The sequence below is a fragment of the Anomaloglossus baeobatrachus genome, chromosome 4, assembly GCF_048569485.1.
Source record: "Anomaloglossus baeobatrachus isolate aAnoBae1 chromosome 4, aAnoBae1.hap1, whole genome shotgun sequence".
In the NCBI taxonomy this organism is placed as follows: domain Eukaryota; kingdom Metazoa; phylum Chordata; class Amphibia; order Anura; family Aromobatidae; genus Anomaloglossus; species Anomaloglossus baeobatrachus.
In genome coordinates, this window is record NC_134356.1 from 457,666,661 (window position 1) to 457,686,682 (window position 20,022).

At 49.9% G+C, this 20,022-nt stretch overlaps 1 protein-coding gene across 3 annotated transcripts in view; it reads right to left on the bottom strand.

The window, feature by feature from the left end:
* MAN2C1 (mannosidase alpha class 2C member 1) overlaps nucleotides 1-20,022 on the bottom strand; it is a 217,636-nt gene that overhangs the window by 15,387 nt on the left and 182,227 nt on the right. For all 3 annotated transcript variants that reach the window (XM_075345663.1, XM_075345662.1, XM_075345664.1), the window contains 2 exons: nucleotides 15,327-15,436; nucleotides 3,297-3,376 (listed from right to left, as the gene is read on the bottom strand). In XM_075345663.1, the coding sequence (XP_075201778.1) occupies nucleotides 3,297-3,376; nucleotides 15,327-15,436 (190 nt within the window). The remainder of the gene's footprint in view (nucleotides 1-3,296; nucleotides 3,377-15,326; nucleotides 15,437-20,022) is intronic.

Consider the following 20,022-nt stretch of genomic DNA (forward strand, 5'->3'; position numbering starts at 1 on the left):
GGGACGAAAGGACCGAAACCTCGATTGGATTTTCCTCTGCTGAGGTCTCTTAGGTTTGGACTGGGGTAAGGAGGAGTCCTTTCCCGAGGATTCCTTAATAATCTCATCCAACCGTTCACCAAACAAACGGTCGCCAGAAAAAGGCAAACCAGTTAAGAACCTTTTGGAAGCAGAGTCTGCTTTCCATTCACGCAGCCACATAGCCCTGCGGACTGCCACGGAGTTAGCGGATGCCACAGCCGCACGGCTAGCGGAGTCCAGGACGGTGTTCATGGTGTAGGAGGAAAATGCTGATGCCTGAGAGGTCAAGGAAGAAACATGCGGAGCAGAATTCCGCGTGACGGCATTAATCTCAGTCAGACATGCCGAGATTGCTTGGAGAGCCCACACGGCCGCAAAGGCCGGGGCAAAAGACGCGCCCGTGGCCTCATAAATAGACTTCACCAAGAGCTCTATCTGTCTGTCAGTGGCATCCTTCAGGGATGAGCCATCGGCAACAGACACAACGGACCTAGCAGCCAATCTAGAGACTGGAGGATTCACCTTGGGGGAGTGTGCCCAGCCCTTAACGACTTCAGGTGGAAAGGGATAACGCGTGTCAGTGTGCCGTTTAGCAAAGCGCTTGTCCAGAACCGCTCTGGGCTTCTGGACAGCGTCCCTGAAGTTAGAGTGATCAATAAACGTATTGCGCGTACGTTTGGGGAATCGAAATTGGTGTTTCTCCTGCTGAGAAGCCGGCTCCTCTGCAGGAGGAGGTGGGGGTAAGAGATCCAACACCTGGTTGATGGACGAGATAAGATCATTTACTAAGGCGTCCCCCTCAGAGGCATCAAGGTTAAGGGTGAAGTCAGGGTCAGAGCCCTGAGCTCCCACGTCCGCCTCGTCTTCCTGAGAGTCCTCAAGCTGGGATCCAGAGCAGCGTGAGGAAGCCGGGGAAGAGTCCCAGCGAGGCCGCTTAGCCGGCCTGGGGCTGCGATCCGGGCAGGAGTCCTCCGCCTGGGACCTAGGGGCTATCCTGGGAGCGCGCTGCGGTGCGGACTGAGAAGGGCCTGGAGGAGACAAACTAACAGGGGCCGGGGCCTGTGAAGGGCCCGGTCTGGACTGCAATGCCTCAAGGAGCTTAGATGACCATTTGTCCATAGACTGTGCAATGGACTGAGAAAGTGACTGGGAGAGTGTCTCAGCGAAAGAGGCCAACGACGGTGACTCTGACCCTGCAGACTGCTCAGGGGGAGCAGGGGGCTCTACATGAGCCGAGGGGCCCACAAGTGCCCGAGGCTCCGGCTGAGCAAGCATGGCAGGAGTCGAGCATTGATCACAGTGAGGGTAGGTGGATCCCGCAGGCAACATAGCCCTACAAGAGGTACAGGCCGCGAAAAAAATCTGTGCCTTAGTAGCTTTGCTCCTTGTAGACGACATGCTGTTGTCTCTTAGGAGAGTGACCACTGAGGGTATATGGGAAAAGGGTATACAGCCTTTCCGAACAGATATATATATCTATATATATATATATCCCGGCACCCTAGGGGGACCAGCACCGGGTGACCGGTGTGGCTTACCAACCGCTAACGAGCGGAGTGTGTCCTCCAGATTCCCTGTCGTGGATCCCCCGGAGCTGCAGAGCTTTGCCGCTGAGTAGCATCCACCAGCAGAATGCTAAAAATGGCCGCCGGAGCTCTCAGGGGGGGTGTGGAGCCGAGGGCGGCGCCAGCAAAGAGCGGGAATCTGGAGTCCCCAGTGGTCAATGAGGGGGGGGGGACATGCAAAGATGCTCCAGCCCTCAAAGCCGACGTCATGTCGGTAATCTCACCCTTACCCCTGACAGGCAGGCCCGGGGGCGGGATTTTTCGCGACTAGGCCGCGGCGAAGCCGGGGACTAAATTTAAGGCCGTGCCCGACAAGCAGGCACGGTCGGCGCAGAAGTCCGCCGAAAAAACAACGGACGGAACTACCGCGGCTTCCGGGGAGAAGGTGAGACCTCCCTCCCTGTACAGTCCCCACATGGGGACACAGAGTACCTTCAAGTTGCAGGGCCCGGTCCCTGGGGGTGAAGAAGCTCCGGTCCGGCAGGTTCCAACAGGGGCTGCGGATGGAGCACGGTCCCAGCACGTGGATGACCGCTTAGGATCCCACTTCTCCCAGAGCCGCATAAGGGATGGTGAAGGAGACGGCATGTGGCTCCAGCCTCCGTACCTGCAATGGGTACCTCAACCTTAACAACACCGCCGACATAGTGGGGTGAGAAGGGAACATGCCGGGGACCCCATCGGGGTCCTCTTTTCTTCCATCCGTCATAACTATGTATGAGAATGCATGAGTGGATGTGTGCCTCCTTCCACACAAAGCATAAAACTGAGGAGCCCGTGGTCCACGGGAGGGTGTATAGGCAGAGGGGAGGGGTTACACTTTTTTAAAAGTGTAATACTTTGTGTGGCCTCCAGAGGCAGAAGCTATACACCCAATTGTCTGGGTCTCCCAATGGAGCGACAAAGAAATATATATTTTTAATGGACAATCTTTTTTTACATCAAGACCTTTGTTTAAAAATAAATTAAAAAATAGTAATCCTGCAGTTTTCTCACTGGCTCTGGGGCTTTTCTAGACTCACGCTACCCCCTCAGTTCAGATTGCATTTACAGCAAGGCTCCTTATTATCAGAGGCAGGAATTTAGGGAGAAAGATGATACACCAATCACAATAGGTGATGTCACAGTTGCCCCTGCTCCCCCTTCCTGCACAATAACCTTAACATTTGCTCATTTGATAGGGTAGGGTCAGAGTCTGTTCACTGTGGCTACATACATGTGTTGTTTCCTGAAACAAGTAATTAAAGTTTATAGAGAACCTGTCAGGTGTTACTTCCCCTGGCTAGTCGACTCCATTAGCATGTTAGTTCGCAGGGGTGAAAATTCATTCAGCTATGTGGATGACTCATGGTGCGTCATCCACATCAATCAGAGCTAGAGAATGGCGTGTAGAATCAGAGAGGAGAAAAAGACGCTACAATGAGTGCAGCTATCAGACTAGACCATCCTCATTTAAATGTATGTATGTATTCACAGCAAAGGACCGAATCAAATGGTATTGTTGTTGTATATAGGGGGGGTTAGGAGACAATTTGTGGAGAGGACATTTTATTTGTTGAGCGACTAAAAAACTGGTGACCGGTTCCATTTAGCTGATTTAAGCAATAGATCATTGTTTGATTAAAACTTCCCCTAAATAAAAAAAAAAGTAATTCATAAAGCAATGCAACAAAGTATATTATCTATTAGATATTTCATAATCATACATACTCTCATGAGGCATAAGTGCATAGGAAAACTCATGATGTCCAATATCAGCGGTGGCGTCAGGGGACTTGGGAGCTCGCAGTCTAATAAAAAAATCCAAAACAATTATAACGTTGTGAATGTGGCTCCACAGAATAACAGTTCTTTACCATATCTGATATCATAGAGGCCACCCCGTGAATTCTAAAAACCCTTTGGAATAAAGCAGATGATTATTTTTACCACTGTGGTGCAATAAACACCACTGTCCAGTGTAATTTCAGCCCCTTTTGTCCCCTTTTCTCACTTCTCTCCCTGTGGATGGGCAACAGAACGCTCCAGGTGACCAGGACACAACTGACTCTCCCAGCTTCTGCTAAGGCCTTGTTTTGATTCATATGGCCATCCTGTGGTTTTTCCCTCCATAGTGGTATAAAATGTCAGAAAGAATGTAATTCAGGAATGTATCCCATAGACATCTATAGAATAGTTCCCATTTATCCAGCGAAAGCTTATAAAGCCGGATCAGAAACCTCTACATGCACTATTTCCTGCTCCAGCTATGGATACCAGACTGATATACAAAAACTGCTCAACCGTGGATTAATTTTTTCTGGCTCCGGCATTAAAAAAACTGACCGAGTACAACGGATATATGGCACAAAGCCTAACTACTCATCTCCGGTCTTTTTCGTGCAGGAAAAATAGTCCTTAACACACAGCCCCAAGGATCCTACTAACAAATAGCCGGTGTCCCATCTATCAATCTATTCACCTAGCATCTATCTAACTAGACTTCTTCCTATCTTTTGTCCCCGCTAGTTACATCTGTTGCACAGGCTTCACTTAGACTTTTTTATGTGCTTGGGGCTTGTTCACATAGATACAATAGTCCAGCTCAATTCCATAGGGCTCCTTCTGTAAAAACTTAATTTACCAAAATCAGATAACATTTCAGTTCATGAAAACTAGGAACAATAACACTGTCAAGCCACCTTTACACATTAGACTGACAGTACAGGCGGACACAGACAGAAAAGGGCCCCTGTGCAGGAACAATACAGTGCATGGGCCAATTGCAGCCCAAGCACTCATCATAATAATGCACAATTCCCCCTGCTTTGGAGGTAGAAATGGGCCTGTAATGTCTTGAGCTCCTCTGCGGCTGTATGTTGTTTTATAAGGACAACTCCTCATTGACTGTAAGATTCTTTTTCCCTGAGGAAGGAGACAGAAGGGTCTCCGAAACGCGTTGGAATTATCTAAATAAAAGAAAAATATTAATTTACATCCTTGCTCGTGGTTTCCTAGCGCGGTTTTTAAACCCGTTTTTCCTCCAGTCTACACTTTGATATCCTTTGCTCAGACACGGGGCCGCTGCTGAACCACTAAAGCACTCATCCACGTTCTCTAAGGGGTTGTGACTGGCACAACCTAGCCAGGTGAGTGTGTTTTAACCCTTTTTCCCTCTGCCCTGTAAATCGGGTAAGACCCTATTGCGCCTTTTCTCTCCTACTACAGCTTCTCATAGGAAACATAGGAGCGCTTGACCGAACGAGCATTTCTATGTATGGGAAAAACGGTCGAACAAATGGTCGAAACATCGTTCAAAAAACAGCCATGTGAGGTATAAGGGCATCTTAAATCTTATTGTTTGACAAACTATAAAATCATAAACTCAGAGCCCTTACACTATATATCATTCATTACAATATATAAAAATATAGAGATTTTTTAATTCCACCAAGGACAACATCTGCAAGTAGTTTGAGTGTCTCCTTGTGTTTGCGTGAATTTCCACCTACACTTTTCAAGTGCTGCAGTTTCCTCCCACACTCCATAGACATACCGATAGGGACTTTAGATTGTGAGCCCCAATGGGCTCTGCAGAACATGATAGCGCTACATAGGCAAAGCTAAATAAACTATATATGCCTAATGCACATGTTACCTTGGGAAAGAGCATTTCTATTTATTAACCCCTTAAGGACGAAGCCAGTTTTGTACTTAATGCCCAGGCCATTTTTTGCAATTTTGACCAGTGTCACTTTATAAGGTTATAACTCTGGAACACTTCAATGGATCCCGGTGATTCTGAGATTGTTTTTTCGTGACATATTGGGCTTCATGTTAGAGGTAAATTTAGGATGATATTTTTTTTATTTTATTTGTGAAAAAATCTGAAATTTGACAAAAAAATTAAAAATTTTGCAAGTTTCAAACTTTTAATTTTTATGCCCATAAACCGGAGAGTTATGTCACACAAAAAAGAGAATTTTGTTTACTTACCGTAAATTCTTTTTCTTATAGTTCCGACATGGGAGACCCAAACCATGGGTGTATAGCTTCGGCCTCCGGAGGACACACAAAGTACTACACTCAAACGTGTAGCTCCTCCCTCCGGGCTATATACACCCCCTGGATGACAATCTACCCAGTTCAGTGCAAAAGCTGAAGGAGGACATCCACCCATAAGTAGAGATAGAGTAAAACTCGGAATAACCGGAACTCTGACTACTAACAACAGCCGGTGAAACACACGGAACAAAAAAACTGCCAACAGGCAACAGGGAGGGTGCTGGGTCTCCCATGTCGGAACTATAAGAAAAAGAATTTACGGTAAGTAAACAAAATTCTCTTTTTCTTTATCGTTCCTTATGGGAGACCCAAACCATGGGACGTTCCAAAGCAGTCCATGGGTGGGAATAAACCAAACTGAGAAGTAGGCAAAACCTAACTTCACAAATGGGCGACAGCCGCCTGAAGAATGCGTCTGCCCAAGCTTGCATCTGCCGAAGCATGAGCATGCACTTGGTAGTGCTTCGAAAAAGTGTGCAGACTGGACCACGTGGCAGCCTGACAAACCTGCTGAGCCGTAGCCTGGTGCCTGAAAGCCCAGGAGGCACCGACAGCTCTGGTCTAGTGCGCCTTAATCCCTGGCGGGGGAGGCACCTGAGAACACTGGTAGGCATCGGTGATAGCCGACCTGATCCAACGAGCTAGGGTCGGTTTAGAAGCAGCGAGACCCTTGCGCTGACCAGTGGTTAGCACAAAAAGTGAGGTGCACCGCCTAAAAACGGCGGTGCGTGACACATAGATTCGGAGCGCCCGCACCAAATCCAAGGTATGCAACGCCTTTTCAAAGCGATGCACAGGGGCCGGACAAAGAGAAGGCAATGAAATGTCCTGGTTAAGGTGGAAAGGAGACACCACCTTAGGGAGAAAGTCCGGAGACGGACGAAGAACCACCTTGTCTTGGTGAAACAGCAAAAAGGGGGATTCCGAAGAGAGCGCAGCCAAATCAGAAACTCTCCTGAGAGAAGTTATGGCTACTAGAAAAACAACTTTCTGTGAAAGTCTAAACAAGGGAACCTCCCTGAGAGGCTCAAAGGGGGGTTTCTGTAAGGCAGTGAGGACCAGATTAAGGTCCCAGGGATCCAAGGGCCGCCGGTAAGGAGGAATGATGTGAGATGCGCCCTGCATGAAGGTGCGCACCTGAGCCAGTCGGGCGATACGCCGCTGGAACAATACCGACAGAGCCGACACCTGTCCCTTGAGGGAATTGAGGGACAGTCCTAGCTGTAGACCGGACTGTAGAAAAGACAGGATGGTCGGCAAGGAGAACGGCCAAGGAGCATGGTCGGAAGAGCGACACCAGGACAGGAAAATCCTCCAAGTCCTGTGGTAAATCTTGGCCGAGGAAGACTTCCGAGCCTGAGTCATGGTGGAGATGACCTCAGAGGGAATGCCTGAAGCCGTCAGGATCCAGGACTCAAGAGCCACGCCGTCAATCTGAGAGCCGCAGAATTCTGGCGGAAGAACGGACCTTGAGAGAGAAGGTCTGGGCGGTCCGGGAGATGCCACGGCACCTCTACGGACAGACTGAGCAGGTCTGGGTACCAAGCTCGCCTGGGCCAGTCCGGAGCAATGAGTATGACTCGACGGCCCTCCATTCTGATCTTGCGCAGAACCCTGGGCAAGAGCGCTAGAGGGGGAAACACATAGGCCAGACGGAACTGAGACCAATCTTGAACCAGTGCGTCTGCTGCGAAGGCTTGAGGATCGTGGGAGCGAGCCACGTAAACCGGAACCTTGTTGTTGTGCCGGGATGCCATTAGATCCACTTCCGGAGTGCCCCACTTGCGGCAGATTGATCTGAACACTGACGGATGGAGGGCCCACTCGCCGCTGTCCACGGTTTGACGGCTGAGGTAATCGGCCTCCCAGTTTTCCACGCCTGGGATGTGGACTGCAGATATTGTGGACTTGGAGTCCTCCGTCCACTGGAGGATTCGTTGAACCTCCAACATCGCCAGACGGCTGTGAGTCCCGCCCTGGTGATTGATGTAGGCAACCGCTGTCGCGTTGTCCGACTGAACTCGAATGTGCCTGCCCGCCAACAGGTGGTGAAAGGCTAGGAGAGCTAGAAACACAGCTCTGATCTCCAGCACATTGATCGAGAGGGCTGATTCGGACGGAGTCCAAGTGCCCTGTGCTCGGTGATGGAGAAATACTGCTCCCCAACCGGAGAGGCTGGCATCCGTGGTGAGGATCACCCAGGACGGAGTCAGGAAGGAGCGTCCCTGAGACAGAGAGAGGGGCCGAAGCCACCACTGAAGGGAGCTCCTGGTCTGTGACGACAGAGCCACCTGCCTGTGCAAGGAAGAGATCCGCTTGTCCCAACAGCGGAGAATGTCCAGCTGCAGGGGACGCAGATGGAACTGAGCAAAGGGGACCGCTTCCATGGACGCCACCATCTGACCCAGCACCTGCATGAGGTGTCTGATGGAATGACGGCGGTGCCTCAGCAGAGAGCGCACCTCTAGACGAAGGGACTGCTGTTTGACTAAGGGCAACTTGACAAGTGCCGGCAGAGTCTCAAATTGCATCCCTAGGTACAAAAGCACCTGGGTCGGGGTCAGAGTGGACTTGGGCAGGTTGACAAGCCACCCGAACTGAACTAGCGTGGCGAGAGTGAGAGAGACACTCCTCTGGCAGTCTGCACTGGATGAGGCCTTGACTAGAAGGTCGTCCAGGTAAGGAATCACTGCCAACTCCTGGAGGTGCAGGACCGCAACCACTGCTGCCATGACCTTGGTGAATACTCGAGGGGCCGTGGCTAAGCCGAAGGGGAGAGCCACGAATTGGAAATGTTCCTCTCCGATCGCAAAGCGTAGCCAACGCTGGTGTGAAACCGCAATAGGCACATGCAGATAGGCATCTCTGATGTCGATGGATGCCAGAAAATCTCCTTGGGTCATTGAGGCAATGACCGATCTCAGAGATTCCATGCGAAAGTGCCGCACCTGAACATGCTTGTTGAGAAGCTTGAGATCCAGGATGGGTCGGAAGGAACCGTCCTTTTTGGGGACTAGAAAGAGGTTTGAGTAGAAACCTCTGAACCGTTCCCGGGCGGGAACCGGAACAATTACACCGTTGGCCTGCAGGGATGCCACGGCCTGAGAGAAGGCGGCGGCTTTGGAGCAGGGGGGGGTGGACAGAAAAAATCTGTTTGGCGGGCTGGAAGAAAATTCTATCCTGTAGCCGTGGGAGATGATATCCCGCACCCACTGATCGGAGACGTGTTGCAACCACACGTCGCCAAAGTGGGAGAGCCTGCCACCGACCAAGGACGTTGCTGGCGCGGCCAGATAGTCACGAGGAGGCTGCCTTAGTGGCAGCGGCTCCTCCGGTCTTTTGAGGACGCGGCTTTGCACGCCAGTTGGATTTCCGATCCTTGGCTGCGGTAGTGGACGAGGCCGAGGGCTTAGAGGATGACCAGTTAGAGGAACGAAAGGAACGAAACCTCGATTGGTTCCTGCCCTGGACAGGTTTCTTGGCTTTAGTTTGTGGCAAGGAAGTACTCTTCCCGCCAGTAGCTTCCTTAATTATGTCATCCAGCTGTTCCCCAAACAGCCGGGACCCAGCAAAAGGGAGACTCGCAAGGTACTTCTTAGAGGAAGCGTCTGCTTTCCACTCTCGAAGCCACAAGATCCTGCGGATCGCGAGGGAGTTAGCGGAGGCCACCGCCGTGCGGTGAGAAGCCTCCAGGATGGCAGACATGGCGTAGGATGCAAAAGCCGAAGCTTGAGAAGTTAAGGCATCCGTCTCAGGAATAGAGTCCCTGGAGAGGGAATGAATCTCCGCCAGAGAGGCAGAGACTGCCTTAAGAGCTCACACTGCCGCAAAAGACGGGGAGAACGAGGCTCCTGCCGCCTCATATACAGACTTGGCCAGAAGGTCAACCTGGCGGTCAGTGGGATCCTTAAGAGAAGTGCCATCAGCCACAGCTACGACTGTGCGGGCTGAGATTCTGGACACCGGAGGGTCTACCTTTGGGGACTGGGCCCAGTCCTTAACCACCTCTGGTGGAAAAGGAAAACGGTCATCTGAACTACGCTTCGGAAAACGTTTGTCAGGACAGGCCCTGGGCTTGTTAACAGTGGTGTGAAAGCTGGAGTGGTTAAAAAACATACTCCTAGGTTTCTTAGGAGAGGTAAACTGGTGTACCTCTACCAGAGAGGGTTGTTCCTCTGACTCTTGTGGGTTGAGGTTCAGTACGGAGTTAATGGACGCAATCAAGTCAGTAACATCCGCATCACCCTCAGACAAGTCAATGGGGTACATAGAGGTAGCGTCTGAGCCCACAGTAAACGAATCCTCCTCGCCCTGCACCTCGGCTCGTGAATCAGAGCCGTGGGACGAGGAAGGAGAAGGTTCCCTGCGTCTCCGTTTAGGGGGACGGGGTCCTAGGACATGCTCTGAGGGCTCTGCAGAGCTCGGAGCCGCAGAGGCACCCTGAGAAGGGGGCTGATGCATGGACAGCAGTGTCCGGGACAGCTGCCCCATGGAGTCGGCAAAAGACTGGGAAATAGCTTGTGAAAAGGAAGCTACCCAAGCCGGGGGTTCAGCCACCGGGGCCGGAGCAGCCGGAGGGACCCCTGAGGAGGCTCCAGGCTGAGACACAAACATGTTAGCACAGGCATCACAATGTGGGTATGTGCTTGGCTGTGGCAGAATGAGCTTACATGCAGTGCATATAGCGTACATGTTTGCAGCCTTGCTTCGGGTGACAGACATGCTGCTGAGGTGGAAGCTCTGCAGCAAGAATACACTCCTGTAGAATGCCCTGAGAGTGTAATAAAAGTCCACAACCGAAGGTTGTGGCTTACCAGCCCGCTCTCTGTGTGCCCTCCGGATTCCACCGCTCAAAGACCCTGTGAAGCGTCAGCCTTCCTAACAGTATGCAGCATCCAGCGCCTTCCAGTGTAAGAACGCTGAGAAAATGGCGCTGGGAGAAGGAGGGGGGGCGTGCACAAGCCCAAGAGCGGGAAAAACGGAGGGCAGAGAGATACAGGGAGAGATACAGGGGAGGGAACATCTCCCCAGAGAGGAGTGCCCTCCCCTCTGCTGGTCGGGCGGTGGGCGGCGCTGTATGCAAAACATGCAGAGAAGCCGAAACCGAAACTAGGCCCAAACTGAAGCCGGGGCCTAGATTTTAAAATGCGGCCGACGAGCAGGCACCTTCGGCGCGGTTCTCAGGGGAAACCCCCAGAACCGGCCGGAATTTACAGTAACGCTAAAACACATACTGTCCCCCCAATAAAAGTACCCGGGACCCCTGAAAAACGTCTCAATACTTAGCTTTTGAGACGCAGGGCCATGTCCCTGAGTGGGGGTTAAACGCTCCTTCCAGCAGGGACCAGACAGGGCTGCGGATGGAGACCGGTCTTCTGCAAGCAGAGAGGACCGTGGAGGCTCCCACTTCAAACCAGAGCCTCGACAGAGGATGTGAAGGAGCGCGGCATGTGAAGGCTCCAGCCTTATAAAGTCAACCTTAACAGCACCCCGACAGAGTGGGGTGTGAAGGGACATGCCGGGAGTCCAGACTGGACCCGCTTTTCTTCCAAATCTTTAAAATTAAAATAAAAATGAAAAAAAAAAAATATCAGAGAATGCAAGTGTGTGATCCTCCTGAAACACAAAGCATTGAACTGGGTAGATTGTCATCCAGGGGGTGTATATAGCCCGGAGGGAGGAGCTACACATTTGAGTGTAGTACTTTGTGTGTCCTCCGGAGGCAGAAGCTATACACCCATGGTTTGGGTCTCCCATAAGGAACGATAAAGAAATAGTTAATAAATAACATTTCCCACATGTCTACTTTAGATCAGCGCAATTTTTGAAACAACATTTTTTGGGGTTAGGAAGTTAGAAGGGTTCAAAGTTCATCAGCAATTTCCCATTTTTTCAACAAAATTTACAAAACCATTTTTTTAGGGACCACATCCCATTTGATGTGACTTTGAGAGGCCTGGGTGACAGAAAATACCCAAAAGTGACACCATTCTAAAACCTGCACCCCTCAAGGTACTCAAAACCACATTCAAGAAGTTTATTAACCCTTCAGGTGCTTCACAGGAACTAAAGTAATGTGGAATGAAAAAAAATAAAAATTAACATTTTACCTAAAAATGTTACTTTAGCACTAATTTTCTTACTTTTTCAAGAGGTAACACCAAGAATTGGACCTCACACTTTGTTACCCACTTTCTTATGAGCGCGCCAATACCCCACATGTGGTCAGAAACCTTTGTTTGGGTAAATGGGAGAGCTCGGAATGAAAGGAGCAATATTTGAATTTTGGAAAGCAAAGTTGGCTGAAACAGATTGCGGGCACCATGTTGCTTTTAAAGATCCCCTAAGGTACCTAAACAGCAGGAACCCCCCTCAAGTGACCCCATTTTGGAAACTAGACCCCTTAAGGCTTCTATCGAGGGGTATACTGAGCATTTTGGACCCACAGGTACTTCACAGATTTTGATAACGTTACTTTGTCATATTGAAAATTGTATTTTTTTTCTCAAAAATGTTGCTTTAGCATCAATTCTCTCACTTTTTCAAGAGGTAATTCCAAAAATTTGACCCAAATGTTTGTTACCCACTTTTTTATGAGCGCGGTGATACCTCACATGTGGTCTGAAACCTTTGTTTGGACAAATGGAAGGGCTTGGAACGAAAGGAGCAATATTTGAATTTTGGAAAGGAAATTTGGCTGAAAAAGATTGCGGGCACCATGTTGCATTTGGAGGACCCCTAAGGTACGTAAACAGCAAAAAACCACCACAAGTGACCCCATATTGGAAACTAGGCCTCTCAAGAATTTATCTAGATGTTTGGTGAGTACCCTGAACCCCCAGGTGCTTCACAGAAGTTTATAACGTTGAGCCATGAAAATAAAAAAATAAAATTTTACCACAAAATTGTTACTTCAACCAGGTAGCTTTTTTTTCACAAGGGTAACAGGAAAAAAATCACCATGAAATTTATTGTGCAATTTCTCCTGAGTTTGGTGATATCTTATATGTGGTGGAAATCAACTGTTTGGGCACACGGCAGGTCTTGGAAGGGAAGGAGTGCAATTTGACTGAACATTTGGCTGGAATAATTAGTGGACGCTATGTCGCATTTGGAAAGCCCCTAAAGTGCCTAAACAGTGGAGGCCCCCCACAAGTGACCCCATTCTGGAATCAAGAAACCTCAAGGCTTTTATCTAGGTGTATATTGAGCATTTTGAGTCCACGAATACTTCACAGAATTTGATAAGCTTAGGTTGCCATATTGAAAATTTTCATTTTTTTCACAAAAATGTTTCTTTAGCATCACATTTCTCACTTTTTCAAGAGGCAACAACAAAACGTGGACCCCACAGGTTGTTATCCAATTTCTTGTGAGCGCAGGGATACCCTATATGTGGCCAAAAAACTCTGTTTGGATATATGGGAGGGCTTGGAATGGAAGGAGCACCATTTGAATTTTGGAAAAGTTGAAATAAATTGCGCGCACCATGTCACATTAGCAGGGCCTCTTGGTTACCTATACATTAGAAACCCCCCACAAGTGACTCCATTTTGGAAACTGGACCCCTCAAGGATTTTATTCATGAGTATAGTAAGCATTTTGAATCCACAGGTACTTCACAAAAATGTTGCTGTAGCAACAAATGTCTCACTTTTAGGCTATGTGGCCATGATCCAGCGACACGGCGTCTAGTACACAGTGTCAGCCTTCCTGCAGAGATGTGAGTGTTGTCCACGGGAGAACGCAGCTGCCCATGCCCACGATTTGGGTTCAGGCTGCTGTGGACTTTAGTTCTATGCTACCTGCAGAGCACACTCATCTCCGCAGCATAAATTGACATGCTGAGGCTCGGGAAGCTGCGCCACAGGTCGGTTTATGCTGCGGAGAAAAGAAGCACAGTGGGCACGGGATTTCTAAAAATCCTTCCATTGTGCTTCTACTGCACAACGCAGCGTTATGGACGCAGGGAAAACACTCTGCGCCCAAAACGCTGCAAACCCTGATTGTGGGCACACAGCCTAAAATGCTACAATGGATGAATGGATAGATGTCAAACATATATAACGTCCCACCCCCTGCATATTCTAAGCTGGCGCCCTTTAGTGCCTTTCATGTGGCACTAAAGGGTGCCTAGCCTTGTATTTAGCCCAAAAAAAAAAAATAATTAAAATAAACGACGTGGGGTCCCCCCTATTTTTGATAGCCAGCTAGGGTAAAGCAGACAGCTGTAGCCTGCAAACCACAGCTGACAGCTTCACCTTGGCTGGTGATCAATTTGGAGGGCTCCCCAAGCTGTTTTTTTTTTTTTTAATTATTTATAAATAAATAATTAAAAAAAACAAACAAACGTAGGGTCCCCCCAAATTAGATCACCAGTCAAGGTGAAGCTGACAGCTGGGGTCTGGTATTCTCAGGGTGGGAAGAGCCATGGTTATTGGACTCTTCCCAGCCTAAAAATAGCAGGCCGCAGCCGCCCCAGAAGTGGCGCATCCATCAGATGCGCCAATCCTGGCGCTTCGCCCCAACTCATCCCGCGCCCTGGTGCGGTGGCTAACGGGGTAATAAATGGGGTTGATACCAGATGTGTAATGTCACCTGGCATCAAGCCCAGCAATTAGTTATGTCACAGCGTCTATTTGATACCAGACATAACTAATTGACAGTAATAATAAAAAAAAATTGACAACAAAAAAAAATTTTATTTGAAAAAACACTCCCCAAAAACATTCCCTCTTTGGCCAATTTATTGAAAAGAAAAAAAAAAAAATCAAGTCCCTGCTGTAATCCATTTGGACGTCCCGCGGCGATTCTGGACCTTCTAGAATATGGGGGGCACGTTCAGGGAACGTATCCCCCATTTTCTAGGAGGGCAGACCCTCCATTTGAGGAGAGTGGGTGCAAAGAATTTGCACCCACCCTCCCCGGGTCACAGCTGCAGACTCTGTGCAAGCAGCAGCAGCAGCCAGCGTCTGAGTCACAGACACAGGAAGCTGACAGCCGCGCTCTGCACGTGTGTCCGGCGTCTGCTGAGAAGGAGCCGGAGGAGGGGGCCGCGGGGGATCAGAGCTGACAGGTATGTATGACACCGGGGAACACCGGGTGGGATAGGGGGGGACTTGGCAGGGCCTGGGGAGCAGGTTTCTGTCGTATGTGTCATAGCACATGCGACAGAAACCATGGGAAAGGGGGAAATGCGGCCGGCGCGCTGCTGTGCGCGCCGGTATGTGCGGCGCCATGTTAGATTTTCGGGAGGAAGGGGGGGTGGGGGGGACACTTTAGTGACACAGGGGGACCGGAGAGGACCGGGGGATGAGATTTATCTCCCATCTGACATGTTTGTTTATGCCAGATGGGAGATAAATGATTTTTTACCGGCGCGGTCATTTACTGTAACCTGATCATCGGTATACGGTGTATACCGGTCATCAGGTGAGCGGGGACCGGAAAAACCGGCCAGAATCATGATCTCCAGGGTCTCAGCTACCCCCGGCAGCTGAGACCCCGGAAATTTTCTGACTCTGGGGGGCGCTAGACCCTTTTTTCCGACCGCCGTTAAAAAGCGGCGGATCGGAAGAAGTACCCTAATTTGCCGCCGTTAAAAGGCGTATCGGCGGTCGTTAAGGGGTTAAAGCACACAGTTTTAAAAAGCAAAATCTGTGAGAAAGATTAGAGGAAATAATAGCAATGACTTACAAGGAGAGGCTGAGGACATTCCCGAGCGCTGAACAACCATATTTGCAGTCATTTAGAACAGCTATACCAAAGCTGTGCTCTGACAGATCCATCCATCGATGAGCCCACACCTGAAAACGGAACGGGAAACTAAATGTGTGTATATACAACGTACACCTACATAAAAGTAAAAATCGTAATAAGAAATTATAACAGGAAAGCAAGGGAACAATTACAGATAGGAAATAAAAGGGGGATTAGTAGGGACTATATGGAGTCGGTCTGAAGAGTGCAATATGCACAGGCTCTGTGAAAAAGCAAAATTATATGCCCAACGATTACCTGATAATTACAAAGATTTAATCCATGCCAATAAGTAGTCAGTTTAATTACAGCAATTCACCAAGTGCAAAGCATGACCAGGATGATTGGATTGCATCTATTCAATCAGCCATATATTAAAGGGAATCTGTCACCAGCTTTTTGCTCCCCCATCTGTGAGCAGCACAATGTAGAGACATAGACCCTGATTCCAGCGATGTGTCACTTACTGAGATATTTGCTGTCATTTTCATAAAATCAGTGTCTTCTCTGCTGCAGATCTAGCAGTTATACAAAGCTCATGAAAACGCTGGACTATCTGACAGCAGACCAAGTCGTCCTCTAATGATGATGATCTACTGCTGTTTAAACTGTGATTTTATCATAATTACACCAAGCAGCTCAGCAAGTGATATCGCTGGAATCAGGACGTCTACCCCTACATGATGCTGCTCTCAGAGTAGGTGGTAAAAACCTGGTGACAGATTCCCTTTAAGAATATATTCAAAAGCAGTGTCAATTAGGTGACTGAAACTTGAATTATCCTATAAGTTATATTTAGCACTTTTTGCAGAGTATAAGGGACGAGATAAGTGATGAGATGTATGATCTGTAGGGGTTCTTATGCTGGGACTTCCACCAATTAAGGGCACGCGAGTCTTGCATCTTTTTTTTCAATAGAATGGTGGTCACATATGAACACTACTTCTCCATTTTTCATCAATATTATTAAAGGAGATAGTCAAGAACAGCAATCATACACTTAACACCCATCCAATACATGTTGTTCGAGCGCCAATCCATTTAAAGCCAAGTACCAGATTTTTCGGATTATAAGACGCACTTTTTCTCTGAAACAGTTGGGAGGAAAATGAGGGGTGCATCTTAAAATCCGAATGTATCTTACCGGGGTGTGGTGAAGAGGGGTCAAAGAAGGCAGGAGCAATGCTATGCGGTGTGCTGCTCTGTGCGTCAGGTGCCGCGGCTCTGCGCAGCTAGTTCTGGATTGTGCAGTGCGGCGGGGCTCGGCTCTATGCAGCTCTGCATTGTGCAGGGATCAGCTCTGCGCGGCTCGCTCTGTATTGTGCAATGCGGTGGGGCTCAGCTCTGTTTGTTTCTGCATTGTGCGGGGCTAGGCTCTGTGTGGCTCACTCTGCTCTATGCGGCATGGCGGGGCTCGGCTCTTAGTGTCTCGCTCTGTATTTTGCAGCGGTGCTCTACTCTGTGTGGGGTGGTTCTGCGCGGCAAGTCACCGGCCACTCTGAAGATGTCGGTGGTGAGGGCTTTTTCAAATAATGGCGCCTAGAGTCAGCGCGTGCACAGATGGAGCTGTCAGCTCAAGCTCTCATCTGCACACGTGTGGACTCCGGCTGCCATTTTTGAAGAAGCCCTCACCGCCGATATCTTCAGAATGGCCGGTGCTTCACCGCCCGCCGCACAGAACAGAGCAGCCCCGCAGCGAGCATAGCCACACCGAGAAGAGAAACCCCGCACAGAGCAGAGCTGCACCGAGCAGAGAAGCCCCGCACAGAGCAGAGAAGCCCCGCACAGAGCAGCGCCCGCAGTGAGTATCTGGGCCCCCCCTCTGCACCACTCGCAGCATCGCCTTACTCCAGTACCGCCCCTGCTTCCTGTGACCCCCGCTCCGCTGTCGGCCCCCCCTCCCTGGTAAGACACCACTGGATTACAATACGAACCCCATATTTTTTTTTTACCTTTTTTTCTCCAAATTTGCGGTGCGTCTTATAATCCGGGGCGTTTTATAAAATTAAAAATACGGTAGATCTGAAAACCTAGACTTAGAGCTGATTAGTTAATTTGTAACCAGAGTTACATGTTACGGAAGAAGGGAATTTTGTTTACTTACCGTAAATTCCTTTTCTTCTAGCTCCAATTGGGAGACCCAGACAATTGGGTGTATAGCTTCTGCCTCCGGAGGCCACACAAAGTATTACACTTAAAAGTGTAAAGCCCCTCCCCTTCTGCCTATACACCCCCCGTGCATCACGGGCTCCTCAGTTTTCGTGCAAAAGCAAGAAGGAGGAAAAGTTATAAATTGGTTTAAAGTAAATTCAATCCGAAGGAATTTCGGAGAACTGAAACCATTCAACATGAACAACATGTGTACACAAAGAACAACAGCCCGAAGGGAACAGGGGCGGGTGCTGGGTCTCCCAATTGGAGCTAGAAGAAAAGGAATTTACGGTAGGTAAACAAAATTCCCTTCTTCTTTGTCGCTCCATTGGGAGACCCAGACAATTGGGACGTCCAAAAGCAGTCCCTGGGTGGGTAAAATAATACCTCGTAATAGAGCCGTAAAACGGCCCTTTCCTACAGGTGGGCAACCGCCGCCTGAAGGACTTGCCTACCTAGGCTGGCATCCGCCGAAGCATAGGTATGCACCTGATAGTGTTTCGTGAAAGTGTGCAGGCTCGACCAGGTAGCCGCCTGACACACCTGCTGAGCCGTAGCCTGGTGCCGCAAAGCCCAGGACGCACCCACAGCTCTGGTAGAATGGGCTTTCAGCCCTGAGGGAACCGGAAGCCCAGAAGATCGGTAAGCTTCAAGAATTGGTTCCTTGATCCACCGAGCCAGGGTTGATTTGGAAGCTTGGCCAGCGACAAGGACAAAAAGTGCATCCGAGCGGCGCAGGGGCGCCGTACGAGAAATGTAGAGTCTGAGTGCTCTCACCAGATCTAACGAGTGCAAATCCTTTTCACACTGATGAACTGGATGAGGACAAAAAGAGGGTAAGGAGATATCCTGATTTAGATGAAAGGGAGATACCACCTTAGGGAGAAATTCCGGTACCGGGCGCAGAACCACCTTGTCCTGGTGAAACACCAGGAAAGGGGCTTTGCATGACAGCGCCGCTAGCTCCGATACTCTCCGAAGTGATGTGACTGCTACTAGGAAGACCACTTTCTGCGAAAGGCGTGAGAGAGAAATATCCCTCATTGGCTCGAAAGGTGGCTTCTGAAGAGCCATCAGCACCCTGTTCAGATCCCAGGGTTCTAACGGCCGCTTGTAAGGAGGGACTATGTGACAAACCCCCTGCAGGAACGTGCGTACCTGTGGAAGTCTGGCTAGGCGCTTCTGAAAAAACACAGAGAGCGCTGAGACTTGTCCCTTAAGAGAGCCGAGCGACAACCCTTTTTCCAATCCGGATTGAAGGAAGGAAAGAAAAGTGGGCAAGGCAAATGGCCAGGGAGAAACACCCTGATCAGAGCACCAAGATAGGAATATCCTCCACGTCCTGTGGTAGATCTTGGCGGACGTTGGTTTCCTAGCCTGTCTCATAGTGGCAATGACCTCTTGAGATAACCCTGAAGACGCTAGGATCCAGGACTCAATGGTCACACAGTCAGGTTGAGGGCCGCAGAATTCAGATGGAAAAACGGCCCTTGAGACAGCAAGTCTGGTCGGTCTGGTAGTGCCCACGGTTGGCCCACCGTGAGATGCCACAGATCCGGGTACCACGACCTCCTCGGCCAGTCTGGCGCGACGAGGATGGCGCGGCGGCAGTCGGCCCTGATCTTGCGTAACACTCTGGGCAACAGTGCCAGAGGGGGAAACACATAAGGGAGTTGAAACTGCGACCAATCCTGCACTAAGGCGTCTGCCGCCAGAGCTCTGTGATCTTGAGACCGTGCCATGAATGTTGGGACCTTGTTGTTGTGCCGGGACGCCATTAGGTCGACGTCCGGCATCCCCCAGCGGCAACAGATCTCCTGAAACACGTCCGGGTGAAGGGACCATTCCCCTGCGTCCATGCCCTGGCGACTGAGAAAGTCTGCTTCCCAGTTTTCTACGCCCGGGATGTGAACTGCGGATATGGTGGAGGCCGTGGCTTCCACCCACTGCAGAATCCGCCTGACTTCCTGGAAGGCTTGCCGACTGCGTGTTCCCCCTTGGTGGTTGATGTATGCCACCGCTGTGGAGTTGTCCGACTGAATTCGGATCTGCTTGCCTTCCAGCCACGGCTGGAACGCCTTTAGAGCAAGATACACTGCCCTTATCTCCAGAACATTGATCTGAAGGGAGGACTCTGTCGGAGTCCAGGTTCCCTGAGCCCTGTGGTGGAGAAAGACCGCTCCCCACCCTGACAGGCTCGCGTCCGTCGTGACCACAGCCCATGATGGGGGAAGGAAGGATTTCCCCTTCGACAGAGAAGTGGAGAGAAGCCACCACTGAAGGGAAGCCTTGGCTGCCCGTGAAAGGGAGACGTTCCTGTCGAGGGACGTCGACTTCCTGTCCCACTTGCGGAGAATGTCCCATTGAAGTGGACGCAGATGAAACTGCGCAAAAGGAACTGCCTCCATTGCTGCTACCATCTTCCCTAGGAAGTGCATGAGGCGCCTCAGGGGGTGTGACTGGCCTTGAAGGAGAGATTGCA